Source organism: Giraffa tippelskirchi, chromosome 4 (assembly GCF_054371585.1).
Source record: "Giraffa tippelskirchi isolate mGirTip1 chromosome 4, T2T-mGirTip1v1.2.pri, whole genome shotgun sequence".
In the NCBI taxonomy this organism is placed as follows: domain Eukaryota; kingdom Metazoa; phylum Chordata; class Mammalia; order Artiodactyla; family Giraffidae; genus Giraffa; species Giraffa tippelskirchi.
Window position 1 is genome coordinate 54,134,900 of NC_137278.1, and position 19,549 is coordinate 54,154,448.

Genomic DNA, 19,549 nt, shown 5'->3' on the forward strand with positions numbered 1-19,549 from the left:
GTTACCAGTGTTGCAGTGTGTATCCTATATATATAGTCTTACACTTTTTGTGACACTCTTACATTTTGTTTTATTTCTTTTCTAGACTTTACAAATACTTGGATTTTTAATCTAGAAAGTAACATAGTATATGTGTGTATCTTTGTATATCTTTTAACTTAAAAGCCTATTGTGAAATCAATAAATATTCTTGTGCAGCATCCTTCATGATTACATGTCATTCTATTTTGTTGAATTTGATTAATTCAACCTTCACTTCTTGTATTCATGCACTGTGAGCCTTGATTCTAGGCTATAGGGGAGTTGTAGTGGTTTATAAACCCACAAGCCACAGAAAAGGCTGCTCTTTTTTTTTTTAATTGAAGTATAGTTGACTTACAATGTTGTGTTAGTTTCTGATAAACAGCAAAGTGAATCAGTTATAGATATTTATTTTCCTCTTCATATTCTTTTCTCTTATGATTTACTACAGGATATTGAATATAGTTCTCTGTGCTATACTGTAGGACCTTGTTGTTTATTTTATATATAGTAATTTTTATTTTCTAATCCTAAATTTCTAATTTATCCCTTTTGGTAACCATAAATTTGTTTTCTGTGTCAGTGAATCTGTTTCATAGATAAATTTGTGTTGTGTATTAGATTCCGCATGTAAGTGATATCATATGGTATTTTTCTCTTTCTGGCTTTACTTAGTATGATAATCTCTAGGTCCATCCATGCTGCTGCAGATGGCATTATTTCATTCTTTTTTTTTTTTTTTTTTTACAGCTAAGTAGTATTCCGTGTGTTTGTGTATGTGTGTGTGTGTGTGTGTATCACATCTTTATTCATCTGTCAATGAACATTAGGTTGTTTCCGTATCTTGGCTATTGTATATAGTGCTTTCATGTATATTAGGGTGCATATATGCCCAGGAGTGGAGTTGTTGGATCTTATGGTAGCTCTGTTTTTAGTTTTTTAAGGAACCTTCATGCTGTTCTCCATAGTCGCTACACCAATTTATTGATACATTCCTACTAACATGTAGGAGGATTCCCAAAGGGATGTTGCATTGACACTGTTACCATTAAAAAAAAGTTCTTCCATTTTGATAGGTATCTCCATTTTAACTTACGTTTTAAAATTCATTTCTAAAGTTGATTGTTATATTTTTTCATGAGTTGTGGGCTTTATATGCTCATTTTTCTATTAGTGTTACACTATATTGAGTTTTAAAAGTATGTATATATTTATATATATATATGTGTGTGTGTGTGTGTGTGTATGTTGCCCATGTTTGTTCTAGTTCTTATTTGGTTGGCCTTTAAACTTTGTGTATGGTATTTTTGCATAAAGAATTGGGTAAAACATTGCAAAAACATATCTCTGAGTTTTGCTGTCTGCCGTTGTTGCCATGCCTGGTCCCTTGTTGTTTGGTCGCTAAGTTGTGTCCGACTCCTTGTGACCCCATGAATTGCAGCATGCCAGGCTTCCCTGTCCTTCACCATCTCCCGGAGCTTGCTCAAACATGTCCATTGAGTCGGTGATGCCATCCAATCATCTTGTCCTCTGTTGTTCACTTCTCTTCCTACCTTCTATCTTTCCCAGCATCAGGATCTTTTCCAGTGAGTCGGCTCTTTGCATCAGGTGGCCAGAGTACTGGAGCTTTAGCTTTAACATCAGTCCTTTCAATGAATATTCAGGATTGATTTCCTTTAGGATTGACTGGTTGGATCTCCTTGCAGTCCAAGGGACTCTCAAGAGTGTTCTCCAGTACTGCAGTTTGAAAGCATCAATTCTTCGGCGCTCAGCCTTCTTTATGGTCCAACTCTCACATCCATACATGACTACTGGAAAAAAATCATAGCTATGACTATGTAGAACTCTGTTGGCAAAGTGATGTCTCTGCTTTTTAATATGCTGTCTAGGTCTGTCATAGCTTTTCTTCCAAGGTGCGAGTGTCTTTAAATTTCACGGCTGCAGTCACCGTCTGCAGTGATTTTGGAGCCCCCCAAAATAAAATCTTTCACTGTTTGCAGTGTTTCCTCATCTATATGCCATGAAGTATTTGGACCAGATTCCATGATCTTAGTATTTGAATGTTTCTGGTCCCTGGAAAGTTTGAATTCTTAGATGGACAGAGATTTTGCTGACTTTTCCTCTTACAGCCTCTCGTGGCTTTGTGAAGACTGTTCGAGGACAGATAGGATTTTGAATATAGTCAGGGAAGTTGTGACTTGGTGATGGGTTTTAGCCCCCATAGGAAGTTCTTTTTATTTATACAGGTAAGTAGATGAACAAGTCCTCTGTGATGTTTTCACTAAAATGTTATTGAATGGACCAAGCACTCCACAGAGGCTGATTAATTTTTCTCTGAGGACACCTGCTATTTGTGTTGTCCCTGAAGCCAGGGAGCAACCTCTGTCCACAGTGGAGCATGGATAACAGAACTAGGATAAACTTTATCTACACGCTTTTCCTTTTGAGAGTAACTTGCAGCAGGAAGGGCTTCCCTTGTGGCTCAGCTGGTAAAGAATCCACCTGCAATGCAGGAGACCTGGGTTCAATCCCTGGGTTGGGAAGGGTAAGGATACCCACTCCAGTATTCTGGCCTGGATAATTCCATCGACTACAGTCCGTGGGATCGCAAGGAGTTGGACACAACTGAGCAACTTTTACTTTCAGTTTCTCAGCAGGAAATCCTTGTTTCTTTAGCTGAGCTGAACTTGTAGGCTTTCGGGCTGTTGCTTCAGTCATGTCCAACTCTTTGCTACCACATGGACTGTAGTCCGCCCGGCTCTTCTGTCTATGGGATGCTCCAAGCAAGAATACTGGAGTGGGTTGCCATTCCTTCTCCATGGTATCTTCCCAACCCAGGGATCGAACCTGCATCTCCTGCATTGCAGGCAAATTCTTTACTACTTGAGCCATCAGGGAAGCCCCAAACTTGTAGAGGCTTTCCTGATCACCTCTATCATTATCCTAAGTTGCCCCCTGAATTGTTTTCCCCAGAGATGCCTGGGTTTATATATTTAGCAGCATCTTTCCATACTCCTTGCTAAAGGGATTACCTTGTCAAAGAAGGTTGTACTCATGGTAAGCACAGCGCTGAAGAGGATTCATGACCCTAACAGAAAAGACCTGAGACTGTATTTATTTAGAGTCTATTCTGTGGTCTCCTTCTCAGTTCCATATATTACACCAATAAGCATGTGTTTCTTCCTGAACTAACATGATAGGTCTTTATCTTTTTGCTTAATGAGATAAAATTAATTTCTATTCTCTTAAACTCTTTAACTATTTCCATCGTAACAGAGTACATTCATTTTTATATACAGTTGTATGGCTTTATTACCACCCTCTGAATACCACATGTGGGAAAGACACCTTTACTTCTGATTCTTTAAGGTATAACGGTTTTTAGAAGAGCTTAAGTAGATGAGCCTAAGTCCCAGAGGTCTGGCAGAAGGGCTGTGGATTAATTGGAATGTTTGATTTCCAGGCTCTGTCTAACGTTCCTCCTCTCCGGAACTACTTCCTGGAAGAAGACAATTATAAGAACATCAAACGTCCTCCTGGGGATATCATGTTCTTGTTGGTCCAGCGTTTCGGAGAGCTGATGCGAAAACTCTGGAACCCTCGCAATTTCAAGGCACATGTCTCTCCCCATGAGATGCTGCAGGCCGTTGTCCTCTGCAGCAAGAAGACTTTTCAGATCACAAAACAGGGTAAGGAAGGAGTAATTCGTGTCTTCTGACTTTTGGGCACAGCACTAGTTTGGTGAGCACATTTACTTCTACTTTGCAGTGAACTCTGCAGTAGCCGGAGTGAGTGTCCAGTGCATAGCGTGTTCTGGTTCCTCACTCTTGCTTCATCATCCTGCCCTGCCCAGAGTCCCAGGGTTTGTCAGCTGGATAGGAAGTCTGTCTGATTTGGTGAACTAAACTACGACTCGGGAAAACCAGGAGGCTGGAAAAGGCACCAACCATTATTAAGTGCCTGCCACTTTTGCTTCTCATTTTGTCATGTCGCAGACTCTTCTTTTCTATTTTTCTCCCTCCAAACCCAGTGATTTATTGCCACATGAGTAGCTCATAGTCCCTGGATGTGATATGATATTTTCTAGTTTCCAGGTCAGTTGATTGACCATTCACTCATGGTGCTAGGTTTTAATGCTGCAGGATTAAAAATCACTGTTTTTTCCTTCCAGGAGCTCCTGTTCTAGTGGGGAAGATAGTTCTGTAGAAAGATGATTACAGGTGTTAAGTGCTGTGATAGCAGAAGCACAGCATGCTGTGGGAGGGTACATAGAACAAAGATGCCCATTGAACACATGGAAGGTGAGCTGAGGTTCAGAGAGAAGGAAGAGACACCTGAGTTTTAGGTAGCAGGGAGACAGGGTGGGGATGGGCATTCCTGGTAGACAGGAAACTGGACAGGAGCATGAAGGTGCCTGGCACAGAGAGAAGACTGCTTGTAGCTGGACCTTTGGATCCAACAATGAGTGCTGAGATGGACCAAGTGGTTGGGTTTATTTGCCACTGCTATAAGGAACTTGGATTACATCCTGATAATAGTAGGGAGTCAGTGAAGGCTCTTAAGTGAAGATATGCTATCACATGTTTGTTTTAAAACATTCTTGTTGAGGAGTGACTTAGAAATTCAGTAATGGCTATTATTATTATTATTTTAATATTTTGACTGAGCTGTGTGGCTTTCAGGATTTCAGTTGCCTGACCAGGGTTAGAACCCGGTCCATGGCAGTGAACGTGCCGATTCCTAACTACTGGCCCCCAGGGAACTCCCAGTAATGACTTTTGATGGGTGGTAAGACTCAGGGTTGGAATAGAGATGATAACTGAAGGTTCTGGTTGAGCCAGATAGTCTAGGGGGTGGGTAAAGGTCAGAAGACTAAGATCTTGGACTTGAGGAGTATCAGTGTGTAGTGGCCAGATAGAGGAGGCTGACCATGGGACGGGATGGCTGGAGAGGAAGGAGGAAAACTGAGAATGTGGAGTCATGCCAACCAGCATGTGGTTTGGACTTTCATTCAGTCTGATGTCCCACCTCTCCTTTTCCAGGGGATGGAGTTGATTTTCTGTCCTGGTTTTTGAATGCTCTACACTCAGCTCTGGGGGGCACGAAGAAGAAAAAAAAGAGTAAGTCATGTTATTTTGTGAAGGAGAGCACTTTTTTGTTTGCTTCCTTTTGGAAACACTTTGCAACTTTTCATCCTTTCTTCTTACCTGTGTGTTTTTTCTGTTAGGGTAGAGTCTCTGTACACATGGGCTAAATCTTGTCCCTGAATAGTTTCCTTTCCATTTTTCTTTATTAGAGCATGCTTATATATAATGGTATTTTTAATAAGTAGAAATGGATATGATTGTGCTCTAGAAATCCTGACCTAGTTTCAAACTGAGGGGCTGGGCAATGTGTTGTAGAGATGCTGGTGGGCTGGTGGTACCAGAGTGAAGACTTAGTGGATAGTCCTCAGGCCTGGCTGCTTCTTCAGAATAACAGACTAAAAGCTAGTTTCTTGCCTTGAGCCCATACTTGGAGAGATAGGCTGGCCTCCCTATAGAGTCTCAGACCTCGAGTCCCTATGTTCTTAGCATCCAGGTTGGTTTAGCAGTAGTTGGACATTGTTCATGAATGCCTTAAATAACTCTTAGCTTAGAGACTGCTGGACCAGGTAAGTTGTGTTGGAGACCTAACACAGTTTTCTTCTCTCTGTGTTCTGATGGTGTTGGTTTCTTCATGTGGGATTGTGGCCTGGTGCTCTTTTTACCAGATGGCCCTGCCCGCTCTTTAGGTGTCTTCAGCCTGTCCACCCCATCCATCTTGGGGAGAAGAAAGACACAGAATAATTGTTAAAAAAATATTTATTTATTTGGCTGCACTAGGTCTCAGTTGTGTGTGGCATACAAACTCTTAGTTTTGGTATGTGGGATCTAGTTTCCTGACCTGGGATCAAACCAAGGCCCTTACATTGGGAGCACAGAGTCTTAGAAATTCCCTAGAGTAATTATTTACACAGATAAGTAAAAAGGTATAATTTGGTGGTATATGTTACAAAGGTATTTCTGTTTTTAAGTGAGAGCTTTGGGTCTTATGCTGGAAGATACTGATATATTTCAGAAATGTAGGAGTTAGGACTGAATTTTGGAAATGCTTTCAACACAGAAGTTGGGTTTTGATTTCTGTTTGTACAGCAATTGTAACTGACGTTTTCCAGGGATCCATGAGGATCTTCACTAAAAAACTGCCACATCCTGATCTGGTGAGTGGCTTGGACTGGTTTATATTGCCCAAGAGGATTTAGAGTTGACAAAAAATGCTTAGATAACTGGTACAGCCTTTTGCTCTAGGAAGAGGTTCTGCAAGGTGCCTGCCAAGTGGCATGTCCCTTAGGTTCCTGTGTACCAGTGTGCTAAGTTTGGGAGGTGGTGGTTGATTGTACAGTTGACCTTTGAACAACACAGTTTTGAGCTGCACTGGTTCACTTATACATGGATTTTTTTCAGTATATAAAAGCACTCTATTTACATTTAGCAGTTGGTTGGGGCTTGATCATCTGTGGAATTTGGTATCCAAGGCAAGTCCTGGAGGCAACCATAGATAAGGAGGGATGACTAATTTCAGTGTTCTGGCCGCTAGGTGGTGCTAGTGTGTTTTTCCAAAAGCTCAGATAAACTTTCCAGATTTCAAATAGTCTGGTATTTAAATAATATCTCTCTGAAAATGAAAGACCAGTTTTTCAATTAATATATAGGGCTTCCCAGGTGGCTCAGTGGTAAAGAATTTGCCTGCCAATGCAGGAAATGCAGGAGATGCAGGTTCAATCCCTGGGTTGGGAAGATCCCCAGGAGAAAGAAATGGCAACCCACTCCAGTACACTTGCCTGGAAAAATCCCATGGACAGAGGAGCCTGACGGGCTACAGTCCACAGGGTCACAAAGAGGCAGACACGACTGAGCACGCACGTGTGCAAACAGGTTGTGCCTGTGGAATTGCACAGTCTCTTGGTACCCCTTCTGCCTTCAGTATTAAATGAAGTAAACGTAAGCGTCCCAGAAACCTCATTCTTTCCAGCTGTGGTATTCTATTCTGCTCACACTCCTTCCCTCCTTTTGCTTCTCCCTCACTGCTAGCCAGCGGAAGAGAAAGAGCAGCTGCTGCATAATGACGAGTACCAGGAGACGATGGTGGAGTCCACGTTTATGTACCTGACACTGGACCTTCCTACTGCCCCCCTGTACAAGGACGAGAAGGAGCAGCTCATTATCCCCCAGGTGCCTCTCTTCAACATCCTGGCCAAGTTCAATGGCATCACTGAGAAGGTAACCCATTTGCACACCTGCCCTCCTCATAACCCTTTCTCTCTCTTCCTCTCTCTTTTTTTAATATATCATTTTTTGAGATGGGGAGGTTGTGCTGGGTATCTGTTGCTGCCTGTGAGCTTTCTCTAGTTGTGGTGAGTAGGGGCTACTGTCTTGTTGCATTGAGCGGGCTTCTCACTGTGGTGGCTTCTCTTGTGGAGCACAGGCTCTAGGCGCATGGACTTCAGTAGTTGTGGCTTGTGGACTTAGTTGCCCTATGGCATGTGGAATCTTTCCAGATCAGGGGTCGAACCCATGTCCCCTGCATTCATAGGTGGATTCTTGACCACCAGGAAAGTCCAACCTTTTTACTTTGACGTTTTTCTTTTATACTTGAAAATCACCACATGTGTGTAATGCGTGTATTTTAAAGTGTATGGTGTTTATTGAGCCTCCCAGACTTTCTGCTGTTTTACCCTCAACTCGAATTGAAAGTATAGTGAAAGTGTTAGTTGTTCAGTCGTTTCTGACTCTTTGTGCCCCCATAGACTGAGGCCCGCCAGGCTCCTCAGTCCATGGGATTTCCCAGGCAAAAATGCTGGCCTGGGATGCCATTTCCCTCTCCAAGGGATCTTCCTAACCCAGGGATCAGTCCCAGGTCTCCTGCACTGCAGGTGGATTCTTTACCTGGGGACTTCCCTGGTGGCTCAGCTGGTAAGGAATCCACCTGCCAATACAAGAGATGCAAGAGATGTGAGTTTGATCTTTGAGTTGGGAAGATCCCCTGGAGAAGGAAATGGCAACCCACTCTAGTATTCTTTCCTGGAAAATTCCATGGACAGAGGAGCTTGGCAGACTACAGTCCATGGGGTCATGAAGAGTCAGACATGATTGAGCAACTAACACTTTTACACTTCCACTTGAATTAAAGTGCCTCTGGGTAGTATGGAGAAAGGAGAGGGTATTTAGGAGAGTAGAAACTCACAAAAGTATGAAAAACTCCCATCTTTTATTTTTTTTTATTTTTTTATTTTAATAAATTTATTTATTTTAGTTGGGGGCTAATTACTTTACAATATTGTAGTAGTTTTTGCCATACATTGACATGAATCAGCCATGGGTTTACATGTGTTCCCCATCCTGAACCCCCCCCCACCTCCCTTCCCATCCCATCCCTCTGGGTCATCCCATTGCCCCAGCCCTGAGCATTTGTCTCATGCATCGAACATGGAATGGTGTTCTGTTTCACATATGATAATATACATGTTTCAATGCTATTCTCCCAGAACGTCCCACCCTCACCTTCTCCCTCAGAGTCCATAAAATTGTTCTATGCATCTGTGTCTCTTATTCTGTCTCGCATATAGGGTTATCGTTACCATCTTTCAAATTCCATATATATGCATTAGTATACTGTATTGGTGTTTTTCTTTCTGGCTTACTTAACTCTGTATAATGGGCTCCAGTTTCATCCATCTCAATAGAACCGATTCAATGGTATTTTTTTAATGGCTGAGTAATATTCCATTGTGTATATGTACCACAGCTTCCTTATCCATTCGTCTGCTGATGGATATCTAGGTTGCTTCCATGTCCTGGCTATTGTAAACAGTGCTGCGATGAACATTGGGGTACACGCGTCTCTTTCAATTCTGGTTTCCTCTATGTGTATGCCCAGCAGTGGGATTGCTGGGTCATATGGCAGTTCTATTCCCAGAAAAACTCCCATCTTTTAAAAAATATAATGTAGATATTAAAGCAGAAGAAAAACACTAAAATACAAATAAAATGAAAAAATGTGTTCTTACTATAACGTTACCTTATATCAAGTTGAAAGTTTCTTTTTATCTGCAGAGTTAGCTGTTTCTAGGTTTAATTCCTTTCTTCATCCTAGATAAATTTAATCCTTCGTTCTTTTAAACTTAAAAAAAATTTTTTTTAACTCAATGCCTAATTCCAAACCCTTTTCCCTCTCTTTTTTAGACTCATTTCATTTGGGGCAGGTGAAAGACCTTAGGGCTTATCTAGATCTGTTTATTTTATTAGGTTTTATTTTATACTGATTTTACGTGACAGAGCTGGGGATCTAAAGTCAGATTTTTCATCTGACTTTTTCAACTCTACCACATGGTCCCTATTATTACTGTTTGTTCAAATATAAGTAATATTGAGATTCCTGTGGACCCTCAGTATTGGTTTACATTTATTGTTATGATAGTATTACTTAAATCAGTGTAAACATCAATGTTGGTATACACTTTTCATACCTATAGCTTTTAAGGAAAGGACTAAATTATAACCAACTTTTATACAAACAAAACTTTGAAATCAATAAAACTGGTTAATAGCACTATTGTGAGTTTAGCTAAAACCTTTCTGTGTGAGTGTGGTACTGATGTCCAGTGTGAAATTCCTCCCCTCTCTCCACCCCGTGCTCCCAGTGTTCCCTTGTAAATTTCAGAGAAACCTTTTCACGTTAGGTTGTGATGGTATTTAAGTGTTAAATCTGTCCTTCACTACTCTGAGATAATTAAAAATAGTGCCTCTTGATGCCAGCTTGTTCATAGACACAGATGTAGGCAGTGAATTCTCTTGGCGTTTACCTGATTAAAAACATTTCTTTTTTTTTTTTTGCATTTAGCACAATATTTTATTTCAACCACGCAGAGATGAGTTACTTCCTATCACCAAAAAGATGTATATTACCATAGGGCTTATACCCATAGATGATGAGAAATTTACCAGAAAGAAGATGTGGCTCTGGTATGTGTACTAGAGATGGAAAGTTTTTATTTCTCCAGTGGTCTCAGATTATTCATCATGTGGCAGGGAACTTAGTTGTTTAAAAAGGAACAGTTTTATTGAGATATAATACACTGCTGCTGCTGCTAAGTCGCTTCAGTCGTGTCCGACTCTGTGCGACCCCATAGATGGCAGCCCACCAGGCTCCACCGCCCCTGGGATTCTCCAGGCAAGAATACTAGAGTGGGTTGCCATTTCCTTCTCCAGTGCATGAAAGGGAAAAGTGAAAGTGAAGTCGCTCAGTCGTGTCCGACTCTTAGCGACTCCATGGACTGTAGCCTACCAGGCTCCTCCGTCCATGGGATTTTCCAGGCAAGAGTACTGGAGTGGGGTGCCATTGCCTTCTCCGGATATAATACACAGTTCAGTTCAGTTCAGTCGCTCAGTCGTGTCCAACTCTCTGCGACCCCATGAATTGCAGCACGCCAGGCCTCTGTCCATCACCAACTCCCGGAGTCTACCCAAACCCATGTTCATCGAGTCGGTGATGCCATCCAACCATCTCATCCTCTGTCGTCCCCTTCTCCTCCTGCCCCCAATCCTACCCAGCATTAGGGTCTTTTCCAATGAGTCAACCCTTCGCATGAGGTGGCCAAAGTATTGGAGCTTCAGCTTCAACATCAGACCTTCCAATGAACACCCAGGATTGATCTCTTTTACGATGGATTGATTGGATCTCCTTGCAGTCCAAGTAACTCTCAAGACTCTTCTCCAACACCACAGTTCAAAAGCATCAATTCTTCGGCGCTCAGCTTTCTTCACCGTCCAACTCTCACATCCATACATGACCACTGGAAAAACCATAGCCTTGACTAGACGGACCTTTGTTGGCAAAGTAATGTCTCTGCTTTTAAACATGCTATCTAGGTTGGCCATAACCTTCCTTCCAAGGAGTAAGCATCTTTTAATTTCATGGCTGCAGTCACCATCAGCAGTGATTCTGGAGCCCAAAAAAGTAAAGTCTGACACTGTTTCCAGTTTCCCCATCTATTTCCCATGGAGTGATGGGACCAGATGCCATGATCTTAGTTTTCTGAACGTTGAGCTTTAAGCCAACTTTTTCACTCTCCTCCTTCACCTTCATCAAGAGGCTCTTTAGTTCTTCTTCACTTTCTGCCATAAGGGTGGTGTCATCCGCATATCTGAGGTTATTGATATTTTTCCCGGAAATCTTGATTCCAGCTTGTGTTTCTTCCAGCCCAGCGTTTCTCATAATGTACTCTGCATATAAGTTAAATAAGCAGGGTGACAATATACAGCCTTGACGTACTCCTTTTCCTATTTGGAACCAGTCTGTTGTTCCATGTCCAGTTCTAACTGTTGCTTCCTGACCTGCATACAGGTTTCTCAAGAGACAGGTCAGATGGTCTGGTATTCCCATCTCTTTCAGAATTTTCCACAGTTTACTGTGATCCACACAGTCAAAGGCTTTGGCATAGTCAATAAAGCAGAAATAGATGTTTTTCTGGAACTCTCTTGCTTTTTCGATGATCCAGCGGATATTGGCAATTTGATCTCTGGTTCCTCTGCCTTTTCTAAAACCAGCTTGAACATCTGGAAGTTCACGGTTCACGTATTGCTGAAGCCTGGCTTGGAGAATTTTGAGCATTACTTTACTAGCATGTGAGATGAGTGCAATTGTGCGGTAGTTTGAGCATTCTTTGGCATTGCCTTTCTTTGGGATTGGAACGAAGACTGACCTCTTCCACTCCTGTGGCCACTGCTGAGTTTTCCAAATTTGCTGGCATATCAAGTGTAGCACTTTCACAGCATCACCTTTGAGGATTTGGAAATAGCTCAAGTGGAATTCCATCACCTCCACTAGCTTTGTTCGTAGTGATGCTTTCTAAGGCCCAGTTGACTTCACATTCCAGGATGTCTGGCTCTAGGTGAGTGATCACACCATCGTGATTATCTGTGTCTTGAAGATCTTTTTTGTACAGTTCTTCTGTGTATTATTGCCACCTCTTCTTAATATCTTCTGCTTCTGTTAGGTCCATACCATTTCTGTCCTTTATCGAGCCTATCTTTGCATGAAATGTTCCTTTGGTATCTCTAATTTTCTTGAAGAGGTCTCTAGTCTTTCCCAATCTGTTGTTTTCCTCTATTTGTTTGCACTGATCACTGAGGAAGGCTTTCTTATCTCTCCTTGCTATTCTTTGGAACTCTGCATTCAGATGGGAATATCTTTCCTTTTCTCCTTTGCTTTTCGCTTCTCTTCTCTTCCCAGCTATCTGTAAGGCCTCCTCAGACAGCCATTTTGCTTTTTTGCATTTCTTTTCCATGGGGATTTTCTTGATCCCTGTCTCCTGTACAATGTCACGAACCTCTGTCCATAGTTCATCAGGCATTCTGTCTATCAGGTCTAGTCCCTTAAATCTATTTGTCACTTCCACTGTATACTCATAAGGGATTTGATCTAGGTCATACCTGAATGGTCTAGTGGTTTTCCCTACTTTCTTCAATTTAAGTCTGAATTTGGCAATAAGCAGGTCATGATCTGAGCCACAGTCTGCTCCTGGTCTTGTTTTTGCTGACTGTATAGAGCTTCTCCATCTTTGGCTGCAAAGAATATAATCAATCTGATTTCAGTGTTGACCATCTGGTGATGTCCACGTGTAGAGTCTTCTCTTGTGTTGTTGGAATAGGGTGTTTGCTATTACCAGTGTGTTCTCGTGGCAAAACTCTATTAGCCTTTGCCCTGCTTCATTCTGTACTCCAAGGCCAAACCTGCCTGTTACGCCAGGTGTTTCTTGACTTCCTACTTTTGCATTCCAGTCCCCTATAATGAAAAGGACATCTTTTTTGGGTGTTAGTTCTAGAAGGTCTTGTAGGTCTTCATAGAATCGTTCAACTTCAGCTTCTTCGGCGTTACTGGTCGGGGCATAGACTTGGATTACCGTGATACTGAATGGTTTGCCTTGGAAGTGAACAGAGATCATTCTGTCGTTTTTGAGATTGCATCCAAGTACTGCATTTTGGACTCTTTTGTTGACCATGATGGCTACTCCATTTCTTCTAAGGGATTCTTGCCCACAGTAGTAGATATAATGGTCATCTGAGTTAAATTCACCCATTCCAGTCCATCTTAGTTCGCTGATTCCTAGAATGTCAACGTTCACTCTTGCCATCTCCTGTTTGGCCACTTCCAGTTTGCCTTGATTCATGGACCTAACATTCCAGGTTCCTATGCAATATTGCTCTTTACAGCATCGGACTTTGCGTCTATCACCAGTCACATCCACAGTTGGGTATCGTTTTTGCTTTGGCTCCATCCCATCATTCTTTCTGGAGTTATTTCTCCACTGATCTCCGTTAGCATATTGGGCACCTACTGACCTGGGGAGTTCATCTTTCAGTGTCCTATCCTTCTGCCTTTTCATACTGTTCATGGGGTTCTCAAGGCAAGAATACTGAAGTATAATAATATAATATATATTATATAATATAATATAATACACAGTAGCATACAATTAACCTATTCAAAGTTTACAGTGCAGGTTTTTTTGTTTTGTTTTGTTTTGCTTTACTGTAGTCACAGATTTGGGCTACCACAGATCTGGTCAGCTTTAGAATACTTTCATCATTGATTTTTGTTTTTTTTAATCACCCTTTGGTTTTCATTTTAACCCTTTTGTGTCCCCCTGCCCTAGACAGCAACTAATCAATTTTGAATAATACCTGATGCTTGCAAATTTTGAAACAAACTTTGAGATCACGGTCAGTCTACAGGTTTTTATTATGGACATGTTTTCATTTCTCTTGGCTGGATATTGGGGAGTGGAATTGCTGGGTGGTAAGTCTTACATTTAACCATTTGAAGAACTGTTTCCCAAAGTGACTGCACTGTCTTATATTCCCACCACCAGTGTACGAGTGTTCCAGTTTCTCTGCATCTTCACCATTTGTTATTGTTTATCTTTGGGTTTTAGGCATCCTAGTAGTTGTGAAATGGTATCTCATTATGGTTTTAATTTGTATTTCCCTGGTGACTAATTTCATGTGCTTATTTGTATATCATCTTTGGAGAAATGTTTATTTAGATCCTTTGTGCATTTAAAAAATTAGTTTATCTTTTTGTTATTGAGTTGTAAGATTTCTGAATATAGTCTTGATACCAGTCACTCATCAAATTGTATGATTTGCGAATATTTTTTCCCATTCTGTAGGTTGCATTTTTACCCTCTTGATAGTAACATTTGAGGCATAAAGGTTTTAACTTTGATGAAATTATTTAGTTTTTCTTTTATAGGGTGGGCTTTTGCTGTCATATGTAAGAATCCATTCTTAAATCCCAGGTCATGAAAGTTTACTTCTGTGTTTTCTTCTAAGACTTCCATAGTTTTAGCTCTTACATTTCAGGCCTTTGTTGTTGTTTAGTCCCTAAGTCACGTCCAACTCTTCTGTGACTCCATGGACTGTAGCCCATCAGGCTCTTCTGTCCTGGGATTTCTCCCAGGCAAGAATCCTGGAGTGGGTTGCCATTTCCTTCTCCAGGAGATCTTCCCAGCCCAGGGACAGAACCCACATCTCCTGCATTGTCAGGTGGATTCTTCATGTGAGCCACCAAGGAAGTTGATTGGGGGATTTTTGCAGCAACTAACTAATGCCTACGGTCAGTAAGTTTATTTTGGTTAGCCTGAAATTAATTCTGTTATTTCACTAACACTTTGTGAGTTATTACATTTAATAGTTACACCTGACACACCTGTAGAATCTTCTAATTGAATTGAAATGTTGTCTTCAGTTCACTCTTCTGTAGAAGCAAAGGAGCCCTCTCCAGCACCATGAGTTTCATTTACACTTTCCGTATCAGAATCAATCACTAAGGTTTTTTGTCTTTTTGTTGGTCTAATATTCACATCATCTGAATCAGAACTATATTTCAAAGAACTGTCATCTTCTGAGACACTAGTATATATATCACTCAGGCAATCAGAGAAAATATCTGCATAAAATTCACTGAAAAATTCTTCACTCAAAATTTCATGATGCATCATTTTTAAAAATTTTCCATTGGAACAAATACCTAACAAAGCAAAATATAAATGATAATGACAATCATAAGTTGTGTAATGAACCCTTCATCAGTTTTAAGCTCTAACAATTTCACATGGTGGTATTTATTGTATCACTCTCTAAAAACATACTGATATGGCTCGTGGGCTCAGTGGTGTATTAAGTTAAATTTTAGTATATGGTGTAAAGTACAAAGTCTAGTTTTATTCTTTTGCATATGACTGTCTAGTTGTCTTAGCACTATTCATTGACAAGACAATTCTTTTCCCATTGAATGGTCTTGGCATCCTTGTTGAAAAATCATTTGACCATAGACACATGGGTTTATTTTTGGACTCTCAATTCTGTTCCATTGATGTATATGTCCAGAACACAGCCTTGGTTATTACTACGTTGTAGTTAGTTCTGAAATTATAAGCTGTGAATTCTCTAACTTTATTCTTTTACAAGATTGTTCTGGTTATTTTGGGTTCCTTACAATTTCTCAAGTTTGAGGATCAGCTTGTGGATTTTTACAAAGAAGCCAGCTGATACTCTGACAGGGATTGTGTTGAATCTGTAGATTAGTTTGGGAGTTATTGCCAACTTAATAATAGCAGTCTTCTGATTCATAAACATGGGTTATTTTTCTATTTATTTATCTTCTTTAATTTCCTTCAGTAGTGTTTTATAGTTTTTGGAGTATAAGTTTTGAACTATTTTAATATAAATTTTTATTATTTTAATTTTTGGCTGCACTGGGTCTTCATTGTGGTGCTCAGGCTTCTCAATGCAGTGGCTTCTCTAATTGCAGAGTGCAGGCTCTAGGGCTCATTGGCTCAGTAGTTGTGACTCATGGGCTTAGTTGTGATCTTGTGGAATCTTCCTGGACCAGAGATCGAACCCATGACCCCTGCATTGGCAGGCGGATTCTCAATCACTAGACCATCAGGGAAGCCCCCGTGGTTGACTTTTGTAGCCTGCAACCTTGCCAAACTTTTAAAGTGGATTTCTTAAGATTTTCCATATGCCAGATCATATCATCTGCAGACAGAGATAGTTTTACTTCTTCCTTTCTAATCTGGATGCTTCATATTTATTTAAGTGATATTGCCTGATTGCTCTGGCTGGAATCTCTAGTACAGGGTTAAATAGAAGTAGAAAATGCAGATACCCTATCTTGTACCTGATCTTGAAGGATAGCATCCAGGCTTTTACCAGTAAGTATGATGTTAGCTGTGGATAACATCACATATCTGTTTTTCATAGATACCCTTTATCAGGTTGAGGAAGTTCCCTTCTGTCACTATTGAGTGTTTTTCTCATGATAAGGTGTTGGATTTTGTCAAATGTTTTTTTGTATCTACAGAGATGATTGTGTGGGTTTCAGTTATTTCTATTTGTTGTCTTATTTTGCTATTTATTGCCTTATTTTCTTATTATTATATGGTACGGTACATTATATTAATTGATTTTTGGATGTTAAGCCACCTTTGTATTCCTGGATAAACCATACTTGGTTATGTATAATTGGTATATAATTCTTTGTTGTTGTTTATGTTGGAATTGGTTTACTAGTATTTTGTTGAGGAGTTTTGTATCCATATTCATAGAAATACTGATCTGTAGTTGTGCCTCGTTTTGGTATTAGGGTAATGTTGGCCTCATGAAAGGAGTTGGGAAGTATTCCCTCCTTATATTTTGGAAAAGTGTTTGAAAAATTGGTACTATTTCTTTAAATGTTTTGGTAGAAAATGCCAGTGAAGAAATTTGGGCCTGGACTTTTTTTCGTGGGTAGTTTTTTAATGACTAATTCAATTTCTTTACTTGTTGTAGATTTATTCAGATTGTTTTCTTTTAAGTTTTGGTAATTTGAGTCTTTCTAAGAACTTATCCATTTCATCTAACTTATCTTCTGTTTTGGCATACAGTTGTTTATAGTGTTCCTTTATAATCATTTTTATTTCTGTAAAGTTCCTAGTGATGTTCCCTTTTTCATTTTTGATTCTAGTAATTTGATTTTTTTTTTCTTGTTCAACTAAGTACAGGCTTGTCTTTTCAAAGAAACAGGTTTTGTTGATTTTTCTGAAATGTTGTTTTTCTATTCTGTATTTTTTTAATTTGTGGTTTGATTTTTTTTTTTTTCTTTTTTCTGCTTGCTTTAGGTTTAGTGTGCTTCTCCCCCAATGTTTAAGGTGGAAGGTTATGGATTTGAGATGTTATTTGTCAATCTAGGCATTTATAACTATAAATTTACCTCTTGAGCACTGCTTTAGCTACATCCCATAAGTTTTTATATGTTGTGTCTTCATTTTTATTCATCTTGAATTCTTTCCTAATTTCCCTTTTTATTTCTTTTTTATTTAACCCATCACTTATTAAGGAATATGTTGTTTAATTTCCATATATCTGTGAGTTTTGCAAGTTTCTTTCTGTTGCTGATTTCTGTTAATAATTTCATCCCATTGTGGTCAGAGAACATACTTTGTATTGTTTCTATATTTTATGTTTGTTGAAGTTTGTTTTACGGGCTAGTGTACGGTCTTTGCTGGAGATCATTCCATGTGCAGTTGAGAAGAATGTCCATTATGCTGATGGCGGTAGAACTTTAGCCCTAATTCTAATGCTGTTCAGGTCTTCTGTTTCTTCTGCCTGGTTTCTGTCCACTGTTGAAAGTGAGATATTGAAGTCCTGAGTGAGGCCTCAGTTAAGTGTTGCTCAACAGACTGTACTTGACCTACGAGTCTCGGGGCCTTGGAGGAGGAAGGAACGTGGAATGTCAGTTGACAGCTCTTCTGGAAAACCCTCAGTGTTAAAGGGCTCCTTGTTGGTCCCAAGTGCCTGTTGCATGGTGCATGTGTCTGACGGTCAAATGGTCAGGACATTCTTCTTTATTTTGAATTAAGTGAAACTCTTATTTTTTTTTAGGGGCTTCCCAGGTGGCTCAGTGGTAAAGAATCTGCCTGGCAATGCAGGAAACATGGGTTCGATCCTTAGATCAGGAAGATCCCCTGGAGAAGGATATGGCAGCCCATTCTAGTATTCTTGCCTGGAAAATCCCATGTGCAGAGGAGCCTGGTGGGCTACAGTCCCTGAGGTCACAAAGAATCAGATACAGTTGAGGGACTAAACAAACAACAACTCATGGTTTTTAAATTCTGAACTTTTAACAAATCCTCTTTTTCACTTGACATTTTTATTTTCCTTAGAGAAACAAATATGTACATTACTGTGGTTAGAGTTCAACATTTTGGTCATGTGCTGGCTGAAACACAGCCCACAGCTTTGGCCAAACAGCTATTCTTAACCCTTGCAGTGGTTGCTGGGGTCAGGTGTCTTCTGGATTCTAAGTGGAAGACAAAATTCTATTAAAAAACCCAAACCAAGCCAAAACAAAGCTTGTGTTCCTGCTCTAATGCTCCAACACTAACTTGATCATTTCCTTTTCTCCCTCTAGGAATATAAGACCTACAAGGAGAACTTTCTGAAGCGCTTCCAGCTCACCAAGCTGCCTCCATATCTAATCTTTTGTATTAAGAGATTCACTAAGAACAATTTCTTTGTGGAGAAGAATCCGACTATTGTCAACTTCCCGATTACGTGAGTGTTCCCCTCCTTCACTTCCTATTAGGGGCAGTGAGCTTGAGTTCTTTTTTTATTTCTTTGTGCCACTCTTAATATGGACTGTCTTAGTTGGAGATTGTAAGGAACCTACCTACACTTAACCTATATAAGTTAAGGTTTCTATGGGAAGGATACAAACATTTTAGGGACCTCAAAGATGAATGTTTATTTGAAGGCAATTCCCCTTTTGTCTTCTCTCCTGTTGCCTGCTGGGAATTGTAGTCTCAGTATAGGGATGAACAGTCAGTAGAAGTAGGACAGGTAGGATTCTCCTGGCTTTGAAGGTAATCTTGAACAGTTAGTCTGTATGTCTGTCTGCCTATCATTGCATCTTTTGTGCTATAGTTAGTTAAGTGTGGACAGTGGGGATGACTCTAGATTTGCTTTACTCTCTTGGAACCCTACTATCTTATTTCTTCCCTAGAGGATAAAGTCTGGAATATGTTCAATTTCTGCCTATTGATGAGAAAATTATAAATTTTGATGTATAGTCTTATTTTTAATCGACCATGCAGTTGTCTTTTTGCAGATATTTATATAAGTTTTTTTTTCAATATGTGTCCTTTATTTTTTTTTATTGGAGTATATTTGCTTTACAGTGTTGCGTTAGTTTCTGCTGTACAATGAAGTGAATCAGCCATGTGCATACATATATCCCCTCCCTCTTGGACCTCCCTCTCACATCCCACTCCATCCCCCGCTCTAGGTCATCACAGAACATGGAGCTGAGCGCCCTGTGCTATAGAGCAGCTTCTTACTAGCTATTTTACCACGGCAGTGTACTTATATAATCAATCCTAATCTCCCAATCCATCCCACCCTCT

General features: G+C 40.1%; 1 protein-coding gene across 1 annotated transcript in view; it reads left to right on the forward strand.

The window, feature by feature from the left end:
* Window positions 1–19,549, forward strand: part of USP39 (ubiquitin specific peptidase 39) — a 38,756-nt gene that overhangs the window by 10,739 nt on the left and 8,468 nt on the right. Inside the window, exons 6-10 of the mRNA XM_081596955.1 lie at window positions 3,485–3,710; window positions 5,064–5,141; window positions 6,195–6,262; window positions 7,134–7,322; window positions 18,559–18,701. Of these exons, the coding sequence (XP_081453081.1) occupies window positions 3,485–3,710; window positions 5,064–5,141; window positions 6,195–6,262; window positions 7,134–7,322; window positions 18,559–18,701 (704 nt within the window). The remainder of the gene's footprint in view (window positions 1–3,484; window positions 3,711–5,063; window positions 5,142–6,194; window positions 6,263–7,133; window positions 7,323–18,558; window positions 18,702–19,549) is intronic.